The sequence below is a fragment of the Cryptomeria japonica genome, chromosome 3, assembly GCF_030272615.1.
Source record: "Cryptomeria japonica chromosome 3, Sugi_1.0, whole genome shotgun sequence".
NCBI lineage: Eukaryota > Viridiplantae > Streptophyta > Pinopsida > Cupressales > Cupressaceae > Cryptomeria > Cryptomeria japonica.
Genome location: NC_081407.1, coordinates 367,712,720 through 367,734,323, shown reverse-complemented (window position 1 = coordinate 367,734,323; position 21,604 = coordinate 367,712,720). Strand labels below are relative to the sequence as shown.

The 21,604-nt window shown below is 36.6% G+C and overlaps 1 protein-coding gene across 1 annotated transcript in view; it reads right to left on the bottom strand.

Moving 5' to 3' along the window:
• The window catches only part of LOC131053974 (uncharacterized), a 61,783-nt gene extending 43,429 nt beyond the window's left edge, over positions 1–18,354 (bottom strand). The window contains exon 1 of the mRNA XM_057988542.2: positions 17,989–18,354. Coding sequence (XP_057844525.1) covers positions 17,989–18,279 — 291 coding nt within the window. The 5' untranslated portion in view covers positions 18,280–18,354. The remainder of the gene's footprint in view (positions 1–17,988) is intronic.
• Positions 18,355–21,604: the final 3,250 nt, after the last annotated feature.

Genomic DNA, 21,604 nt, shown 5'->3' with positions numbered 1-21,604 from the left:
TATAAAATCATTGATGTTGTCTTTACTAAAGGATGAGATCCTATGTTACCCCAAGTTTCTGGGACAGGGACGGCAAATTTTTTTGCCAATTTTAGGGACGGGGGGGGACGGCAAAGGGGACGGCTCTATAAAATATAGGGAAAATTTAAAATAAATAGAGAAATTTTAAATGTTCATATGAAAAATAGATAAAGCAGGTATATGTACATTATAGAACCTTAACATACCACATTCATGTTCAAAATTCATTGTCAATACTCAATATGCATTCATAATTCAAAATTCATTGTCAATACTCAATATGCATTCATAATTGAAAATACATTGTCAATATGCCAACATTTGTTTGCATGTAATTCATTGTTTCTTTCTAGTTGGAGGATATTTTGATAGTCTTCCATTTCTATTATGACCTACAACCGCTTCTTTATGCACTACAAAGTTTTGGGTGTTTATGAAATTCTATACCAAGTTGTTATTCATATTTTTGAGTGTTTTTGGCTATGATTCAGAACTGTTTCCCTTTCTGATGCAGCCATAACTGGTAAAACCCTCAAAGAGAATCAACCGGCTTATGCAGCAAGAGTAACACAACCAAAGCAACAAGAAAACATAACAAGATCACATAAACAGATCATATTATTGCTTTAGAACTTTCGGCAACCATCCGGTTATCATCATATAATCATCAAAGAACATCTGGTAGTTAACCGGTTACATGTAGGCCTCAAGCCAGATACAATACAACCAGGACTCTAAGAATCAACCGGATCACAAAATGCAAATCTCAATCCTCAATCTCAATTCTACTTCCTCTGCCGCTACAAATGATTACATAATAACATATTTATACCCACCGAAACATATCCGGGTCGGCCTCATAAGATTACATTTACCAATACAGGGAAATGAAACGTGTAACTAGGTCGGCCCTAAGAATTAAAGAAATCTTTCCGGAAAATAACAACCACGAAGTGTGGTTCAGCAGGAAGGTCGGCCACATGCCAAAGAACATCGAACAAGACCCAAAATAGATCCACATGCCAAGTCACGCCAGTAATGAAGGAAAACCAACCGGTAAGCACAAGAACTGTCCCGGAACCCAGAAACAATCAATTGGAAGCGATAATTGACCGGAAAAGAACCCAAATGAACTGAAAATCTGGAATTAAGCACATGAACCAGCCTGGAAACCGAAAATAAGATCTACCACGAAAAACAAGAACTATCGGTACCAACCGGTAAGAACACAGAAAATTGCACAAAGAACTAAACAAGAACAAATCTGAAAGGAAATATTTTTGGTTGATGCAAGATTGCTCATCGATCGGGGATGCTCCTGCATCACTTTCATAATTGTGAAAAGTCCAATATTGCAGACCTACAACCACTTTTTTATGCACTACCGAGTTCTAAGTGTTTGTGCTATTTGTTACCAGGCTGCTGCTCATTATTTCTAAGTGCTTTTGGAAGTGATTCAAACATGTTTACCCATCATATTAGTGAAAATCCAGTTTTACAGACCTATAATTAAATTAAAAAATGTTTGTTTTTTAAGCATTTGAGTCCTTTTTTTTTAATGTGCTAGGAAAAAGGGGATGGCTGGCCGTCCCCGGGACGGTTAGGGGACAGGGGGACATCCCCTTTGAGAATCATTGTTGTCCCCAAGTTTCTGGGACGTTTCCCACAAATTTTGCAATTTTAGGGACGATGGGGGAACATCCCCAAGTCCCCAAAACATCCCCGGTACGGCGATGGGGGATTTTAGCCCAAGGACACATCCCCGGGTTACGTAGATGAGATCTTAATTTTGCTTTTTCACTCATAGCATCAACTTCTTGTTCTTTAATGAATACCATGAATTTTTCTTTTGGCACCTTCCCACTTTGTGTAGATAAGTCACCTTTCACTCAACTATACGAGCTCTTAAATTGGACCCCACACTCACCACAATTCCAAATGAATGCCCCACCTCCTGGAAGTTGTTCAAGCATTGTAGCATAATTCCATAAAGGAGATGCTTAATCAATTTTAATTTTTTAGTTTGTATCAATACCCATTGAACTTGAACTAGTGATCGTTCCAAATAAATTGCAATTTGATTTTGCTGTTATAAGAAATTATTAAAGTTTTAATGAAAAAAAATATAAATAAATGCAACCCTACAATATGTATAGAATAATGAAAGTTTAAAACAAACACCAAAAAATATTATTAAAAATATTGAAACTTGTTTCTTTTAATGAAAATTCATCAAAAATTGGAAAACAATTGTTAGAAAACTAAAGAATCGGTTAAAATGCTTATCTTAGGTGATCTCCTTTGTGCAAGCATCTTTTCTCTTTTGGCACTTTGTGATCGATCTTCTTCAAAAAAACCAAATACCCTACAAAATGCCAAAATGAGGGAAAATGGTTGAGCAATGTATTTTAGGGAGATGAAATTTCATTAGGTGAAAATTTAGCTTTAGGGGGCATTTTAGGGTTTTTTATGCACTTTTTTCATTTTAAAAATTGTTTTCTATTGATTTATGCACCTACAATGCGTGGATGCCTCCAAGAGCATTTGGGAGCGCTTAGGAGCACCCTAGGTTCCCTACGAGTATGTGACCCATGTCTCGTGGGGAACCTAGGGTTCCCTGAGTGCTCTCAAAGCGCTCTCGTCACTACTCCTAGACCCAAACATTCCCAAAGCAAACACAGAGTACTAGGATGAAGAACCCGATAACATAGCTCGCAGGTATTAACAACATTAGTAAACTCATGCCAACAATGTGTCAACCCATAAACAACAATCACAAGCTCCCGGTATCAAGCCTAAAAATGAAGAACATATATTCAAGAACTCCCACAACATGGGTTATGTCAAATCTGAAAACCGAACAAGGCATATCAAGTCTACCAATCAACACTCATATCAAGGTGTGGTAAATGATCAAAAACATGAAGTACGAAGAACAAACACAACGATCCACACATGCAACCCAAATAGTTGCATACTTTCTCACATGTCACCTTAACTCTCCAAAATCATATGAGCGTGAATCTCAAGGAAGTAGCCACAAAATGAAGAGAGAAAAGCTATAAATCATAACATGTTCTACCAACACCTCAAAGTGCTACGCTATGTCAACAAGTATGATCTCTTTACAACCCCAAATGAAAAGCCTTAACAGCACCCAACCGTTCAATCTCTTAAGATCAAACAAAACATATATATCATGTGTAATGCCAACGTGAATGTAAGCTTCTCTAACCAAAGAAGATCACACCCAAAAGTAAGCATTACCAAATCAGGAAATCAGCCCAAAACCCATCTCTTTTAATCCTCATAATGCAACTCATATTGACAAGGAGATAACCATGCCAACCATCCCTCAAAATAAATCCTCCAAAACCAACTATCCATAGCTCAAGATCCATATCTATTAAAGATAAGAATAAAACAAAACAACTCTGAAACAAAAATGGAAAAATACCTTTCAAATGACAAGTCGCTGAATAGACCAAGAGAAGGGAATGAGAATGCTCCTCCATGATAAACAAGTCATCATGACTCACTCCTAGAAAAATCTCCTCTCAAGTCCATATCCAAGTGAAAGCTCCTTGGTCTCCTTGTTGAAACCTCATCAAGAGTACCCATCTCAACATATGTCTTTAATTCCAAGAGAACTCCAACCTTACCCAAGTCTCCAAGTATCCATGAGCACCGAAAACCAATCAATCCATGCTAAGCTCTAAATGCAACACCGCATTATCATGAAGCTCCAAGCAAATGACCAACATACTCAATACCAAGAGGACCTACAAAACCATTGTCATAGTTCCAACCACAGAATCAAGAACCCAAACATTGCAGTTCTAACCATCTCCTCCTAACCTAAGAGATCACATGCAACAATGCATACATCATGGTCTCAAGAAAACCTATATCATGACAAAACTCAAACCTAGTATCTAGACTATAACAAGACACAATACCAAATACACTCTAAACCAAGAATCATCATCTCCAATCATATTGAGATAACCATCTCCTAATAGTTGACCTGTAAAATTGAAAGACTCCCACTGCACCAACAAGGTCCAAGAGTTCCTCCAAGACATCCACAAACACTAAGTAGATCATTCATCACCAACCATGAATCCACATCACTACCGAAACTCTCACCGAATCGTGATACCGAGCTACACATGGCATCATGATAACCATCTCCTAAATGAAGATCACCAATGGTTCGTACACACTCAACTGCAATCCCAGCAACTCCGAAAAAGTAGAAGTAAGATCTCCAAGCCAAGAAGATACAACCACCATTAAAACATCAATAACCAATCCTATAGTGCCAATCCATCACTATCAAAAGCTCAATCAAATAATCTTGTACCCAAGCTATCCATGACATTGTGATAAAACCACATGCTACAAGTCCCAAACACTGGCAATCCTGGCACTCTAATCATCCATCCTCTATATCAATGCAACACATACCTATAAACAAATGACCACAAACAAGGCCAACTAACAAAGTCTACATCAACACTTAATCAATCTCATGGATATAGACAGTCCATATCCAAGACATCCCATTGCGACTAAATGGATGATCAGCTCACACAATTGCATAACTTGTAGATCACAAACACTAAAACGTGCAAACTCATTAGCACATTAGTGACCTACAAATTGAAATATCAAAGAGAATAATCATGTAGACATCAAGACTCAAACACCAAATCAGCCATAGATCTGATTTGCCAAATATGCCCACAAGCAACCATGGTCAAGGAACCAAACAAGCATCTAAGAGATAAGAACAACCTCCTAACACCAAATCAAACAACCACCAAAAAACCACAAACCTGATCATGTCGTGTCAATGCATAAATGTACCCTACATAACCATGACACCATAAACACCAGCAATGTTGTACCTACACTCAACTCTCACCAGCACAAGACTCCAAGTCTCCACACATGTCAACCCATGTCCTCAAAACAAAAGACAACCTGTACCTATTACCATCAAATCCCAACTTTAAAAAACACCTGTAAAGCTATATCAAGAAGCACCAAACTTGATAATCCATTATACCATCATAAATATCACATTAAGACAAGTACACCCTCAAGGTTTGCCTCTTGACTTGTTTGACTAATCACACCCCCAATCTCAGGCACCTACAAGTGATCAAAGAAATATAAACCTCTCCCTACAACCCAAAATGAAAATATACATGATCTGTTGTATAGTACATTGCAAATGCTCTCCAACACCTATTTGAAATCAAAAATTAAACTTTATATGAAAAAATTATGACCAAAACTGTGTAACAAAGTATCCGACTTTCAAGCTCCAAACACTATTAAAAAAGGGCAAAATCAAGAAACCAAACTTGTACCATTGCGTAGTGCTCAGAGAAAGCTTTCTATTGACAATTAAAAGTTGAAAAATTAACTCCCTTGGTGAAAGTTATGTCTGCTTGAAAGAAAATTGCCAATTTGCCTATTAGGAAGTGGCTAGCAAGCAATAAGGTGGTGGTTAGATGGCGGTCCATTAGTGGCGCCACCGACAACCCAACCACATGGCGCCACTAGTAGCAACAATGGCAAAATAATTGGGTGGACCCAACACAAGTTTAAAAATAGTTCAATTTTTTTACTTTTGGAAAATTTCAAATATTTCAAGGATCATGTACTTGAAAAAAGATAAGGCAGATTTAATTTGTTTTTGGTGTCTGGCTAGGCAGGTACACTGACCGTTGTACCATGCTTGCGCATGGATGGCATTAATGTGGCAAGGGTGACACGAGAGTGGGGCCTACGTACCCCTCCTTTAATATTCTTTATTTAATTAAAAAATTCAATAATTTTTATTCAATGCAAGTTGGATTTCTTTTAATTTTAAAATTTCTTTACAACATGCTCTTGCAACCATACAATTGAGGGTTCACAAGCTAAAAAAATTGCACTTTTTCACTAAGGCCTGTTAGTTTTTTAGAGATCAAATTAACAATTAATGAGCAGAAAACAAAATGCATAGTAAGAAGGACACACAACACAAATATACCCTGGGAAAACCTCCCTCTTGGAGGAAAAACCCAGCAACTAATGTCTCAAATCTGCCTCAGATTAATCACAAAAATAGGTTACAACTTTGCCCAGCTAGGGCACAAACACAAGTGACAAGACACAACTTATCTGATCCTGGGACCTAAGATCAGACTTGAAGAAGTCTCCAAAATGCAGGTACTACTGCCTGTAGCAGGTTCGGTAGCCTCAGAACAGCCTAGGGTGATGTTCGCTCAGCTGGTAATGAAGTTCGCCCAGCTAGGAAGAGATTCGCTAGGGCTCAGACTGAGATCATAGACCTTCAAAGTATGTTTGTTGACCCCCAAGATATGTTTGCATGCCTTCAAGGTATATTCGCTTGATCTTCAAGTATATTCGCTGATATATCAGAGGTATTCGTTGATTGTAGAATGTAGTTCGCTGATCTTTGGAGCAGAACAGATCACATTAAGGCAGATGATATTCGCTTGAGTTATATCACTTTTGACCTCAAGTCACTTCCTTTATATACATGCCCTTAACCCTTATGCCTAGGTCGGCTTTGGTGCCAAATTACAAATTCACAAGTTACATTCGCCATTATAGGGTCAGACCAATATCACAAGTTACATCAGTTAGGACCTGACCAATAACACTTTACAAGTTACATATGAGGTGTGCCCAAATAGGCCCAGTTAAACAATAAATTTTAAGGCCGAAGGCCACATTAAAATTTACCAAGCTAGATCGGCCCATTCAAGGGATACGAGTCACGACCTAGCTACATTTTCAACACTCCCTCTTAGCTAGGGAGGATCCCTTGATCAATCAAGCCACATCGTGACTACTACCATGGCTACTCCCATGGATGAACAAACTCATCATGGAATTTCATCCATGATACCCACCATGCCTCCTCGTAGAGGGTGGAATGAGGGCTCTAACCTCAAACTTCTCCCAGAGAAGAATACAACACCACCATGCCTACATGCAGAGGGTGGAACGAGGGCTTTCACCCCAACCTTCTCCCGGAAGATTGCCTTAACGGAGGGCTTTCACCTCAATCTTCTCCCGGAAGATTGCCTTAACCAAAAATGTGGCTTCCTCTGAAGCTTGAAACAACAAGCTCTCTCTGAAGCTTGAAACAACAAGCTCCTTCTGAAGCTGAACCTGATCGTAGTATCACCAACTAAGCTATGTCTCTTAGTCTTCAGCCTGTGATGCTTCCTCACAGGATGTATCAAAACCTTCCTCTCTTGAATACAATCATCATCTTTATGCTCCTCAGTCCGTCCTGAAAGCATTTAAGAGAGGTTACTAATAGTTCAAGACTATCATACATGATTCACTATCCAATGAATTGATAACAGCATGAAAAATTCAAAAAATGCTTCTCTTATAAGTTAGTTTTCAACATAACCATCCACTTAGATCACACTGAATCATCTGATGATGGCTGCGTGGCCTTCGGCCCTCGCCATCACTCACAATCCATTCTCATCCATAAGCACTTCATAAATACCCTCGCCACAAGAGTGTGAATTTAGTTTGAAGTCTGGACACTGCATGACATTAGCAATCAATAGTTGTGAATCGTTTCCCAGTCTGTATGAGTAGAGCGATAAGCCTGATAGAATTGCATTCATGCTATTCTTCTTCAACACTTCTCTGTGCTACCTGCTCTGATTTCTCAGTCTGCAAAAAATAAGGATACAAGATCTACCTTCAAGCTGTTAGGCTTTATACAAGGAACCCGCTCTGATACCATGTTAGTTTTTTAGTGATCAGATTAACAATTAATGAGCAGAAAACAAAATGCATAGTAAGAAGGACACACAACACAAATATACCCTGGGAAAACCTCCCTCTTGGAGGAAAAACCCAGCAACTAATGTCTCACATCTGCCTTAGATTAATCACAGAAATAGGTTGCAACTTTGCCCAGCTAAGGCACAAACACAAGTGACAAGACACAACTTATCTGATCTTGGGACCTGAGATCAAACTTGAAGACGTCTCCAAAATGCAGGTACTACTGCCTGTAGCAGGTTCGGCAGCCTCAAAACAGCCTAGGGTGATGTTCGCTCAGCTGGTAATGAAGTTCGCCCAGCTAGGAAGAGCTTCGCTAGGGCTCAGACTGATATCACAGACCTTCAAAGTATGTTTGCTGACACCCAAGATATGTTTGCATGCCTTCAAGGTATATTCGCTTGATCTTCAAGTATATATGCTGATATATCAGAGGTATTCGTTGATTGTACAATGTAGTTCGCTGATCTTTGGAGCAGAACAGGTCACATTAAGGCAAATGATATTCGCTTGAGTTATAGCACTTGTGACCTCGAGTCACTTCCTTTATATACATGCCCTTAACCCTTATGCCTAGGTCGGCTTTGGCACCAAATTACAAATTCACAAGTTACATTCGCCATTATAGGGTCAGACCAATATCACAAGTTACATTGGTTAGGACCTGACGAATAACACTTTACAAGTTACATATGAGGTGTGCCCAAATAGGCCCAATTTAACAATAAATTTTAAGGCCGAAGACCACATTAAAATTTACCAAGCTAGGTCGGCCCAATCAAGGGATACGACCTAGCTACATTTTCAACAAGGCCAAAATAGGGGGTATTTTATGTCAATCTTCATTTTTCAACTAACCTTGATCTAATGGTGAGATTTGTTTTGTCCTAAGAGATTATTACTTTTCCCACAAAACCCTCATATGAAAAGCCATTCCAAGAAACCCTTTTGACTCAATTTTTTCAAACCCTAGATCTACAAAACAATACCTGCACAATGTGTCCATACCTTGTAATGTCTCAAATCTAACCTATATAGCCATGAATTCAACTTTGCATCAAATCCACTCAAACTAAGGTTATAACTTACCCTGGAAGCTTAGATCTCCCACAACCATGATAAGGCTCTAATACCACTTGTTAGGAAATCATGCATAATACCCACATGTTCCTAGATAACCCCATGAGAGAAAAGAATGCATACAAGCTTACAGAATAGCCACAATACATAGACCAAACAGACAAGGCCCAAGATAACACAAGATATACCTTGGGAAAATCCTCAAGAAAGAAAAACCCAACCCCCAAAAGCATCCATACTCCATCTATCATTCAATAATAAACCAATAAATACACTTACAGAGTTACAATGAATACTTTTCAAACATCTAGCCTCTCCAATGCATCCTCCATGTGTCCAAGCATGAATCCACACATCCCATGCCATACTTCACATATGCAGTCCTTGGAAAGGTTCAATAATATGACAACCCACTCACCCAACCAACCTTAACCGCTAAACATGAGCTTGTTTATATAGACTCAAGCTCACACAAATACAACCATGTGCCTCAAGACCATGAGAACACAAAAATCATTGAACCCTCATTTACTTTTGGTTACTAAGTTCGCACAATATTATGTATCTTTTTTCAAATAATATTTAATTATTCTATGTCTCTCACACATAAAATAACTAACCCAATGTTACATAAAACTTTACAAGTGGCCCCAAATAATTACCTAACGTGGCTAAACATATCTCCCAGATGTACACAACTAAATAATTATTTAATTACAACATTATAATAAAACACAAGTTTGATGAGATTACTTTTGAAACTTCAACAATGTAATCCTTTCAACGACGAGTGCTAAGATAAATACAGCTATAATTCATCATACCAGTTTGTGCCAACGTAATTGGGTGAGGTTTTTTCCATGTCTTAGTGAATTTCAGCAACCTCTCACACAAATATCGATGCAATTTGTTGAACTCCATGTAAATTATTCATACCATCACATGCCAAAGTAACTAGGTGAGGATCTTTCCCTGTTTTAGCGAATTTCAGCAGCCTTCTTTCTGCTTGAACTATATTTTCACCATCCCAAATGCATTTGAAAACTCTAATGTTGATCTGCAAAGATACAAAGAAAAACAACAAAACAACACAAACAAACAAGATAATGTAGGAAACCTGGCTCTAGTTGATTTGACAAAATGACAAGGTTTTGGTTTTGAAACTTCTCACGATAATAAATTTTCATATGGGTGCAACAACTTGCTCTATGCAGAGACCACGGTAGATACTTGCAGCATAAAAGAGCCTTCAAACCTCTAGTTTTATAGTAGATCAATGTTTAACCATATAGAGTTGGAATAGAACAAGATCAAACTAAATTACTAAAGGATAACAAAAAAACACCACAGCACACATTGGAAAACGTAACATAGAAAACAAAATGCTCTTTTACAAGCAAGAACAAAAGGAAACAAACGAGGTTACACAAAACCATTTATAGGTTGGCAAAAGTAGCTACCTCTCCTTGTAAGCTGAGAATCTAGTTGTTGCAGGATGTAAACTTGCAAAACACATGAAAGATCTATTGCAAAGAAAGGTTCAAGAAGACTTTGAGTTGCATGCAAAGAAAACGTTAGTGATAGTTAATCAATGCTTTATGTTTCAAGATAGTCTTCCATCTCCTGAAACTCAACCATATTTGTCATAGATACTCCTTTTCCTTCTAAACATATCTAGCAAGATCCTACTCCAGAAGCACATCTTCAAGGATGGTGATCACCTCATGTTTCATTTCCTTATCATAGTGTCATATCCCTGTCATTACATTAAAATCAACAATCAAGTGATCTCTGGAAAATGTCTTACGAACAGTAAGACTTCGCAATGTCCTTTTCTTCATCGTTAACCATAGTACTATGTCTACAAAACGACAGTGAAGTGGATGGGTGGAAATCGTCTTTCATAACAAATCGGAGTGTGCTATTTTGTATCACCCTCAATCCCTCTTGGCAGCGATCATTATGGAGAGGCACTAGTTAACAAGACAGCAAACCATAAACATTAACTTAGTTCACTGCGCTCAGAACAAATCATACATTGAAGCGATCTCATTAATTATTTAAGTGATAAGAATAGTGTTTACTAATGATATTGACAAGTATTGTTATTAATCCCTGAAAAGGTGTGGTTGCCTTAGTTATTATTAGAGTGAAAGGGCATATAATCAACGGTCACCACTTTGGGAGAAGACATAGCCTTCCAAGCTGATGACGGGAATAAGAGAACAACACCCATGCATTCAAGGGGGGGGAAGGGGATTCAGACTAATATTTGATAAGATATTAATATTTATCAAGTTCGATTGGTTGTGACAGTTTGGTAGGAATTCAGAAGAAGTATACTGTGTGAAACAACAGGCATCAAGAGGAGAATAGCAAGAAGTATATAATTTTAATGATGTTATTAAGAGGTAAAGAATGCTGAGGGATTTCTGAGGGGTGATCACTAAGAAAGATCATTGAAGAATCAGATCTGGGTATAAACATTCAGGCCAGACAGCCGTAAGATATTAATACAGGTATTATGTAACTGTGGGAAATAAAATATATAATTCTGAATTATCTAAATTGATTTAGATATATGGTGATAGTAATAACTATGAGTTATTTATTCTCTATGTGTGTGTGTGTTATTATATATATATAATATATAGGAGGTATATGATATATAATGGATACAATATATATATATCTGAATTAATGACTGTAAGATGTATATTTGTTCATTCTGATATGTATAATAGCTATGCTTAATTTGTAATCTGGTTTATGTATCTGATTATGAATTAAATTCATGCCTATAATGTTAAAGATGATATTTTGTTGGGTTTTGATCCTGAATCTTTTGCTAATGCCTACAAAGGATAGGAAGTTTGTGGAGGGAGAGGCAAAGTAATTCGGTCACTCAATGGATGGTCCCAAGATGGGTAAGAAACCTTGAGGGAATCCATGTGGAGACTGTTTCGCGTGCCCTCGGCACAGTAATTCCACCATCCTCCATTAGGATTAGGAAAGAGGAAAGGACAAAAATCCCTTCAAATCGTTTATGGCAAAAAGCTATGTAGCAATGTGATGTTCTTCTCAAAGTCTTATAATTACTAATAAATATGCCTTGATTCTTGTATGTACGACTTAAATTGCAAACTTAACCAAGATAAGAGTGTTTGTATATGTTTATTATGTATGATATGTGCAGGACCCGAAGGCAAGTCTTTCATTTACAAGTTAATTGCTTGGTAAATTCAAAAATGCCTTATTCTAACTTGTGTAATCTATGATCTTAGGTCAAGGTAGCACAACTTAATAAGGGGACATTACACATAGTCTTGATATTCTTCTCCTCAATAATAACCATTTTGACATAGGCTCATTGATAACCATTGAATGTTTGACACTAACTTATCAATTGATATGTACGAGGGATGTTGAGGAAAAGGATGAAGATGAATCAAACTTCAGGGGGGCATTTATTGTGTCCTACACTAAGACCAGCTCTCCAGGTGTTGCAAAAAATTATCAAGGTTTGGTAATGAATCCTCTACACAGACTTTCAATCTCATGAGTTACCCCAAAGCTGAATTAACTTCAAGGACAAGAAACTATTATTTGCCTAACAACAATCCTTCACCTGCATCATGAACAAAAATATCAACCTCTAGTATCAAACTTTACATGTTCTCCCCAACTAACAATTTTGGCTCTTAGGAAAAATGGGCTTCCTCAGCCTCATCATGACTGATTGCTTCAAAGAATCCATCAAAACAATGGAAGAAAATGGTTAAAATTATCATCTTCAATTGCATAGCAGTTGTCTTCTGGCACAAGGGCCCAATGGAAACATGATCTAATATTTGTGTTTCCTATTCATTCGCATAATATATTGGCAGAAAGCTACTCGTGTTTGATAGCATTTCTTTTTTCTCCATCAACAACCCTTCCTCTATTATGTCTTGAGCAGATTCTTCAAACAATCTTTCAAATGTAGAAAAGAAGTAACACAATTCATCATTGCAATTGATGCCTTCTTTGATATAGTTGATTTATTCCTGCTCGATAGAAAGAATTGAAATGCAACTTGGTCCCTCAGATGTTGACTTGGCATCATTGTCCTCAAAGAACATATGGTATACTTGTGTAACATTAGGCTCTGCAACACCTTCTAAGCCTTAAAGAATTTGAGCAAGGTACGCAAATATTCACTTCTAGTGGGTGCTATTGCACCATGTATGGTTCCAGATTATGTTAACACATGACATCATTCAATGTATGATTATATGAATTATTCCTTGTCAAAATAAAATTCACATTGGGTATATCCCGTCATGAAATTGTCATTGAGTTAATCTAATAGACATTTTAAGTCACCCAATGACCGTTGATTTAAAATTTTAGTTGTCAATAGTTGTTTGAACCTTTGCATTTCAAGACTTCTTACATCATATTCATCTGTTTGGTGGGACCTGCAGTATATGCAAGATTAAAAAAAAGGTGCATTTGTTAATAGCCTCGAAGAGGTAGGCAACTGGAACCTATCGCTATTATAATTGATGAAATAACTATTCCCACTAGGAGGAGGTAGATTTGCTGAAGCAATGTGATGCTCAACAGAAATTGTTTCTTCATATTTACCACATAACTTACTACTTTTTGCAATAAAGAGTTAGCAGTTTTTTGAGCTAATGGCCTAATTGAACCTCTCTGAATTCTTCCTAAAGTGATCATATGATCCTCCGACTCAATTGCATGTACCCAAGCATCCTTCAATTCAGTTGCATGACCTACTTTAGTAAAGAAGACAATATATGAGACAAAGCAATTACACAACAATATAGAAGAATGACAACAAAAGGATTTACAGTATTAAAAATCGTAGTGCAACAGAATCCCTCATAGGTTTGCTATCATCTTTCTTGGCATTTGAGAGTTGTGCAAACAAGATGTGACTATCTTCTGCTAGCTTGAAGCGTACAAAACAAATGTTACTCATTAACTACCAACTAGTAATAGAACTGACAGCAAGATGGTGGAACCAATCAATTGATAATCCTTGTAATGTTTCTGCAAAGAAACAAACTGCAATATCTTCATATGCCAAACCAAAAATTCCACATACGGTGGTTGAAGGTTGATATGCATTCATGTAGATGCTACTTGCCATCACCATAAAACTTCGGAAAATTTTTCCTTGATCCATTAGGAAGTTCATGATGTTCTACAAATGCTAACCAACCAATTTGATTTTGTAATGGCTATAATGGAGGTGGGTGATTGTTGTTATTGTTGTTGCCCTCCTAATCAACCATTCCTTGTAGTGGCTCTTCTTTTGACGTTAAAAATATGTCTATAAGTTCTAGTACAGTCCTTGATCAAGACCTGCTTCCTTTCATGATCAACTGTAGACTGCAATCCAACTAGTCATCAATTGTCATTTCCCAGCTAAGTCACCAAAACTGTTGTAGAGACATTAAATTTTAAAAAAGTCAAATGACCTGTTTGGTGTACTTCTCCCCCTCTTTGCAACTTTTCAAACTTTCAGCAATATGCTCCTTTCAACAGTGGGTGCTCAAACATATCAAGTTACAAATTTTTTGACTCGAATTCCATGCAAATTGTTCATACCAGCATATGTCAATGTAATTGGGTAAGGATCTTTCCCTTTCTTAGAAAATTTCAGCAACCTCTTTTACTATTTGAACTATATTCTTTACCATAATGAATGCATTTAAAAACTATATCATTGGTCTGCAAAGATACTAACAAAAACGACACAAACAAACAAGATGAAGTCTGAAACCTGAATGTACTTGATTTGATGGAAATATGAGGTTTTGGCTTTGAAACTTGTCACAATACAAAGATTTTGTACAGGTACAATGAGAAATGCCAAATTTATATAATAGCCAATAGGCCTACTCTAAAATTTGGGCATCTCCTATGAAGTTTTTGTGCAATTATTTTGCTACCATTCTCATAAATATCTATTTATATTAGACCCATTTCAAAATAGATTTAGTGATAGTCACAGAGTGTACCTGGAAGTGGATTGGAGTTGAACTGGTGTAGATTTATCACAGAGAACACTGAGAATGCAATGTTGTTAGTCAAGTCCTTCGATTGTCATGGGGTAGGACAGAGAACCATCCAACACCAGCCTACATACCCACAACCATATTGGAGACCTATCTTGGCCAGGTAAATGCCACGTGGGACCTAAAGATTGTTTGTGGACAGAACCAAATATAGAGGGAAATTATTTCTGACACTCATTTTTTATGTTTTCCACCTCAAAAGTCTGCACCAGAGGAGGTTGCAGGGACAACGATTATTATTTTGGCTATGAGTAACATGGAAGAGAGGTGGAGACTAGGACAGGCCTAGCAAGCGTGCAACTTCAGGGAAGTAAGTGCAGATTCCAGAAAGAGACTATGGACATATCCCTCATGGATGGCAGGTTCCAACCGTACTTCTGCACTAATCTGAAGATGACTTCTTTCATTATGGATGCTGATATTTGGAAGTTATAGTGTTACCTTGTTTATATTTCAGTCTATGGTTTTGGAAAGTTTTTCTCATAACAAAGTTTTCTCACTTCTGAGCTTTCTATGGCTTAACTTGGACAAAGAATTTTTGAACAAACTAGCATTTCTGAACATACTTTGTGATCCATCATCAAGATGAACAATGTATTGAGAAACAAATTAGGGCTGCTTATATGGATAGCATTATTACAAATGCATCCCCCAATCAAGTGGTTGCTACAAAGGAACCAGCAGCAAAATATAAGTGGAAGTCATTTGAACCAACTTGGATTAAAATTAATATGGATGAGACCTTCAGAGGTGACTCAAGCAATGCAAAAGCTAGGGGTCTCCTACGACAAATGTGATAAGCTTGGATTTGGCTTTTCCTAGGATTCAAGCCTCACCAACACCAACATTGCGGTGGCCTTGGTGATTAGAAAAGGATTTTTGCAAAATAACACAAAATGGGCAAATGGATTCCCAAATCTTGATCGATAGGCTCGAAGGAAGTATAACTTGTGTGACTAGAAATTGTGCCAAATACATCTTGCAGTTGGCATCTATCAACGCACCTTCTAGCTCGTCAAAAGAGAGGCCAACACCGTAGCTGATGCCCTTGCCAAACATGCTTCTTTCTTACAAAATGTGGAGGATTGCAAAGAAGTTGACCTTAACTGCATGAGGCTCAAAGAAAGCCTTATTATATTATAATTATATCCATCGTCAATAAGGACCAGTCAAACCAATTGGTGCCCATATCCTACTAAGTGTTATTGACCTTCTTTGAATTCACCATCTTATCAACACTATCCTCAAAGCCATTTCTTTTCATATCCACTTGCCTTTCCTCGGTTGTCACCAAGTTATTCATATCTAGGGCTAAAGACAAGCAAATTGCCGCTCCTTCATTCTCCAAAGAGAAAGCACGTCCATAACCCTAGACTTTCCCTGTCCTCACACCTGTGGCTGGTTAACTGTATTAACACACACACTCCCACTAGCAAATGAATTATGAGAAACATAAAGGAGCTTGGCCTTGCTATGAACCCATCCAATGAGGTGACCATATCTACTCCCTATGTTTCTGTCCCCATCACACATGACCTAGTAAACACTCATTCTAAAAGGTCAATTTACAGCAATGCAGTTATCATCACAAAATTTATAAAGGTTAAATAGCCAGCATCTTTACAGCAAAGTGGCTAGATGAAAAATCCTTCATTGAAAATGAGATTAAACCTATAGCCAATAATAAAGCCATGATCAAGGACCACATAACTTCCAATCTTTTCAAACCCAAACCTGCCTTTGACTTGACCTTTACTGCCCTTCACTTCTCCCGACAAGAAATACATCCCTGAATCCATTCCCAAGAATTATAGGAGATTATACAGGACATCAAAATGCCAAAAGTAATGGTTATGAATATTCAAGGCCAACTAAGAGAACTCCCAAACCTTCAAACAAACTACTATGCCCACTACACACTGAGACTCGTTCCCCCTTTCAGCAGAGCAAATCTTTGCAGAATTCAAAGATGTAACCAGAATAGAACAGATTTACCAGTGTTTGGATGAGATCAATAACCATGGACCTCAGAGTAGAGATCTGCATGCAACCTCCATCTCAAGTAAATCATTAAATTTTCATTAAGGACGAGATTCCAGCAGCCTGAACATAGTTCCCTTCTGGCATTGGAAAGTGGCCCCTCGTTAGCTTGGAACCTTAGTGATGAGAGCATCATCTCTCTGGACAGGACAGCCGGCAAGCAACAATGAATTTCTGTTTTCTGATTTTTTGGTTAATCTCTTGCAATCTCTGAAGGTGAAAGGGTATGCCCTCAATGGCTACTGTATTACTCTGTTTATTTTATGTTGGAACTACCACTATTTGGAACCAGCTCTCTTTCACTGAAAACTTTAACTTTGTTTTGAATTTGCATTTTTTGGACCGGTTGGCTACCATGGCCAGATAAGTTTACCCTCTGGGCTTAATAGGTTTACTTAAGCCATTCACAGAGTGAGTGCATCTCAATTTTGTGAATTGGCAAAAGCGAATCTCCTGTAACTCTATTTGTTTTTGCTGTTGAATATATGTTACTCCTCTTCGCCAGGTTCAAGAAAAATTAACAGCATGCGGACTAAGTTCCACCCCCCAAAAACATTAAAATTTCAGTAAAATGGTATTGTTTTATTTGTATTAGCAGATTGATCTTATTAGTCAAATAGAAATAAAAGCATCAGAACTGGCATAAGACGACCCAAGTTCAATTCCCAAAAAACTTGATAAAGTACCGAAATTAGTTAAATGCATCACTCCGAAACTCAGCGTATGTGATGTGATATGCATAACTAAAAGGGCTTTTACCGTATTAAAATAAATATATAAGACCTGTATTTTTAGAACTTGTCTTATATTAATCGAAAAGTAGGGTCAATCCACAAGTTAAGGCTCTAGAATTTTCAAAATTTAGGGCAAGAGAAGCTTCAAAAGATGATAAAATATAAAGGACAAAAATAGTAACTACCATGACCATGCTCTTGCAAAGATGATGAATGGAATGCGCTGCGAGTAAATCTCGTCTGACTTCGAGAGGCCTATCATAATAATCGTGTGGAACTCTTTTAAACTGGAATGTGTTCACTCCGCCTGCTCTCAGCAGTTTACCCAGACGCTGCTCAATGTTTTCATGCTCTCCGTCATAGTGGACTGAATGAAAGTCACTTCGATCATCTGTAAAAGAGGATATCGCACTCTCCAGAGCACGAATTCGTTGCAGAATGTGGATTTGACGACGCCCCAACACCGTCAAATTCATTTTATAAACCGTCCAACACAGAGCGAATGTCTAATTCATGAGCTATTTCTTTCTACGAATGAAATGCGCCTGCGTTAAAGCGGGCAAAGCATGTCAAACATTTAAATATTTACCTAATATTTTATAAAAATAAAAATAAAAAATTCTCCAACCCTTTTTTTTAATTAAAACATCATTCTACATATTTGTTTAATGATAAAATTTGCATTTTTAGATAATTTTATTTTCAGATAATGGTTTAATATTGAAGAAGTTGAGGTCACTTCGATCATCTGTAAAAGAGGATATCGCACTCTCCAGAGCACGAATTCGTTGCAGAATGTGGATTTGACGACGCGCCAACACCGTCAAATTCATTTTATAAACTGTCCAACACAGAGCGAATGTCTAATTCATGAGCTATTTCTTTCTACGAATGAAATGCGCCTGCGTTAAAGCGGGCAAAGCATGTCAAACATTTAAATATTTACCTAATATTTTATAAAAATAAAAATAAAAAAATTCTCCAACCCTTTTTTTTAATTAAAACATCATTCTACATATTTGTTTAATGATAAAATTTGCATTTTTAGATAATTTTATTTTCAGATAATGGTTTAATATTGAAGAAGTTGAGAAAATACAACTTCAGATATCTAAGAGCACTTGCAAGCAAAATATCTATCACAAGAGAAGATTGGAGGCAAAACACAATAATGGCTCTAAAGAAAAAAATTATCATTGACAGAGAGAATTAAATAAAAAGTACAATACAAACTTTATAAAAAGAGAATATGCAATCCTAAAGGGATAAAGTGTATTTAATAATTACCTACAATATTATTAAATGTCTAAGTTTAGCTTAAGCATAGAGTATAATAGACTAATAATTAAATAATAATTATTAGCTAATACAAGATAACTCTAACACCCCCCTTAAGGTGAACTTAGGGAGTAGCTGAAAAACTAAATGTATGAAATCAAAATGCAACTACATGAAGAAGGCAAATAATTTGGGTTTCAACAACAAAGTTTGATGAGGTACCCAATCACAACCAAAACTTTATGAACCGAAGAAATAGAGAAAACCACGTAGGAAAAAAACTCTACTCCAAAAAGAGATGGAATACAAGAGAAACATTGAAGCATGAAGAACCTACAAACGATGTCGAAGAATAACTGTCGATCTGAAGAATCTTCACTGAAATAGAAGATGATCAGGTAGAGAAGACTATAATCTATTACTCGAATCAGATGGCAAACAAAGGCAAACAACTGAACTCAAAGATACAGATGGCATAAAACAACAAAGTCTGAAGAGTTGATTTAACAAACCAAGGAAGCATTAGAACAACAAGAGAAACCTCCCCATAATGCGGACAAGGGTGAGGGAAAAGTTCACTGAAAAGGACAGCCAACAAGAACTGCATGACGAAGAACAAGGAGCATTGAAGGTGTAGAGAAATTACATAGTGTCGGAGAAGGAACACTCACTTGACACACATCATGAGGCTAATGTCGGGGAAAGAACACTCATGTGACAAAGGTAGATGGCAAACAAAGGAAAACATCAACCCTCTCATGGTACTTTATAATGTAGTGCATATATAATAAGGCACAAGATGTGCAAGATCCCAAGTATACAATGCATAGTGGCACTTTATCTCAGTGTGTTTGCATAAAGAAAATGCTTACAAAAAAATGTTTACAATGATCAGAAGACACATAAGGTTGGAAATACAGAAAGAATAGCCAAAGATGAGACATCCTACTCAAAGAAAGAGATCTCAGGACTTGAAACATCCAAGATATTTATCAGAGTGCTGAAAAGCAAAAAACTGAATAAAATGTACCTGGAGCAGAATCTGGAAAGAAAACTCATATGACTGGAAAGTGCACAGAACAATCTTTCCAACAATATAAAGTTTTCAAAAAATGGAGTTCGGATGCTCAAGTTATGTCTCTCAGAGTGCAAAAACGAACCTCTGGCTTTCATAGTAAAAAAATACCATCAAAAAAGAAAAATCAGAAGATCAAACCTCCAAATCTGATGAGAGCTCGAAAAGAGCTTTCTGACGATATAATTTTTTTGAAAAAACGCCTCCGTATGACCAAGTTACGACCAAAAGAAAAAGAAAAAAAAAACCCTCTTTTAAGGCATAAAGAGGGTTAAAAAACAAAATTGACCAAAAAAAATTGATGCATTTGCAGGTACAGCCATACGGATTTTTGTCTCGTACAACGTGCTAATGAAAAAATCATAGCCCAGATGCCCTTGTCACCGAAATAGATCAAATTATATATCAAAATAATTGGAAACACCCTTCGGAAGCCAACAATGAGGTCTTTTTTTTGTCCAAATTGCTCTAAAAAAAATTAATGATTTTTCTGATGAATTTTTCGAAATTCGTGCAAAAAAAAAATTCAGAACCCAAATTTGTCAAAATTTGATAAATTTTATATGGAAATGGGGGGTTTTGGGGTGCTCTGAGCTCAATGATGAGGTCCGCTTGAGCCCAAAATGATCAAAAACAAAATTGCTACCCCAAATTCATTAAAAAGGCTTTGAGAAAACTAAAACCCTAACCTCCAAAAAATCTTCTGAAAAATTCAAGAACAAGTAGCAGCAGATGTAGGCTCTGATACCATGAAGAAGTTGAGAAAATACAACTTCAGAGGTCCCAAGAGCACCTGCAAGCAAAATACCTATCACAAGAGAAGATTGGAAGCAAAACACAATGGCTCTGAAGAAAAAAATTATCATTCAAAGAGGGAATCGAATAAAAAGTACAATACAATTCTTATAAGAGGAGAATATGCAACCCTAAAGAAACCCTAAAGGGATAAAGTGTATTTAATAATTAGAATGCCTAAGTTTAGCTTAAGCGTAGAGTATGATATACTAATAATTAAATAAATAATCATTAGCTAATACAAGATAACTCTAACAAATATATTAGTACTGATAATAGTATAAGCTTATGTAGAGTGAGGTTTCTTTTTGTAGCATTTACTTATTCATTGGTACATATTAATATTAATATATGTGCTTATCTTCTACCTTATCTATATATGTTTGCATTCTCATTTACTCCCCCAATTCACATATCAATTATATATATATATATATAGTCACATAAATCTGTCCATTTTAATTAAATGAATATTTGTTATTTATTTAATTAAAAATCCACTAGCCATCAGTTAATTAAATTAATATTTAATTAATTCATCTTCAAACATTCTCCTATTAATTAAATAAACTATTCAATTTATTTTAATTCATTCATTATACCAAATTCAAAATCAATTAAATGAATAAATTTTATTTATTTAATTAAATCCC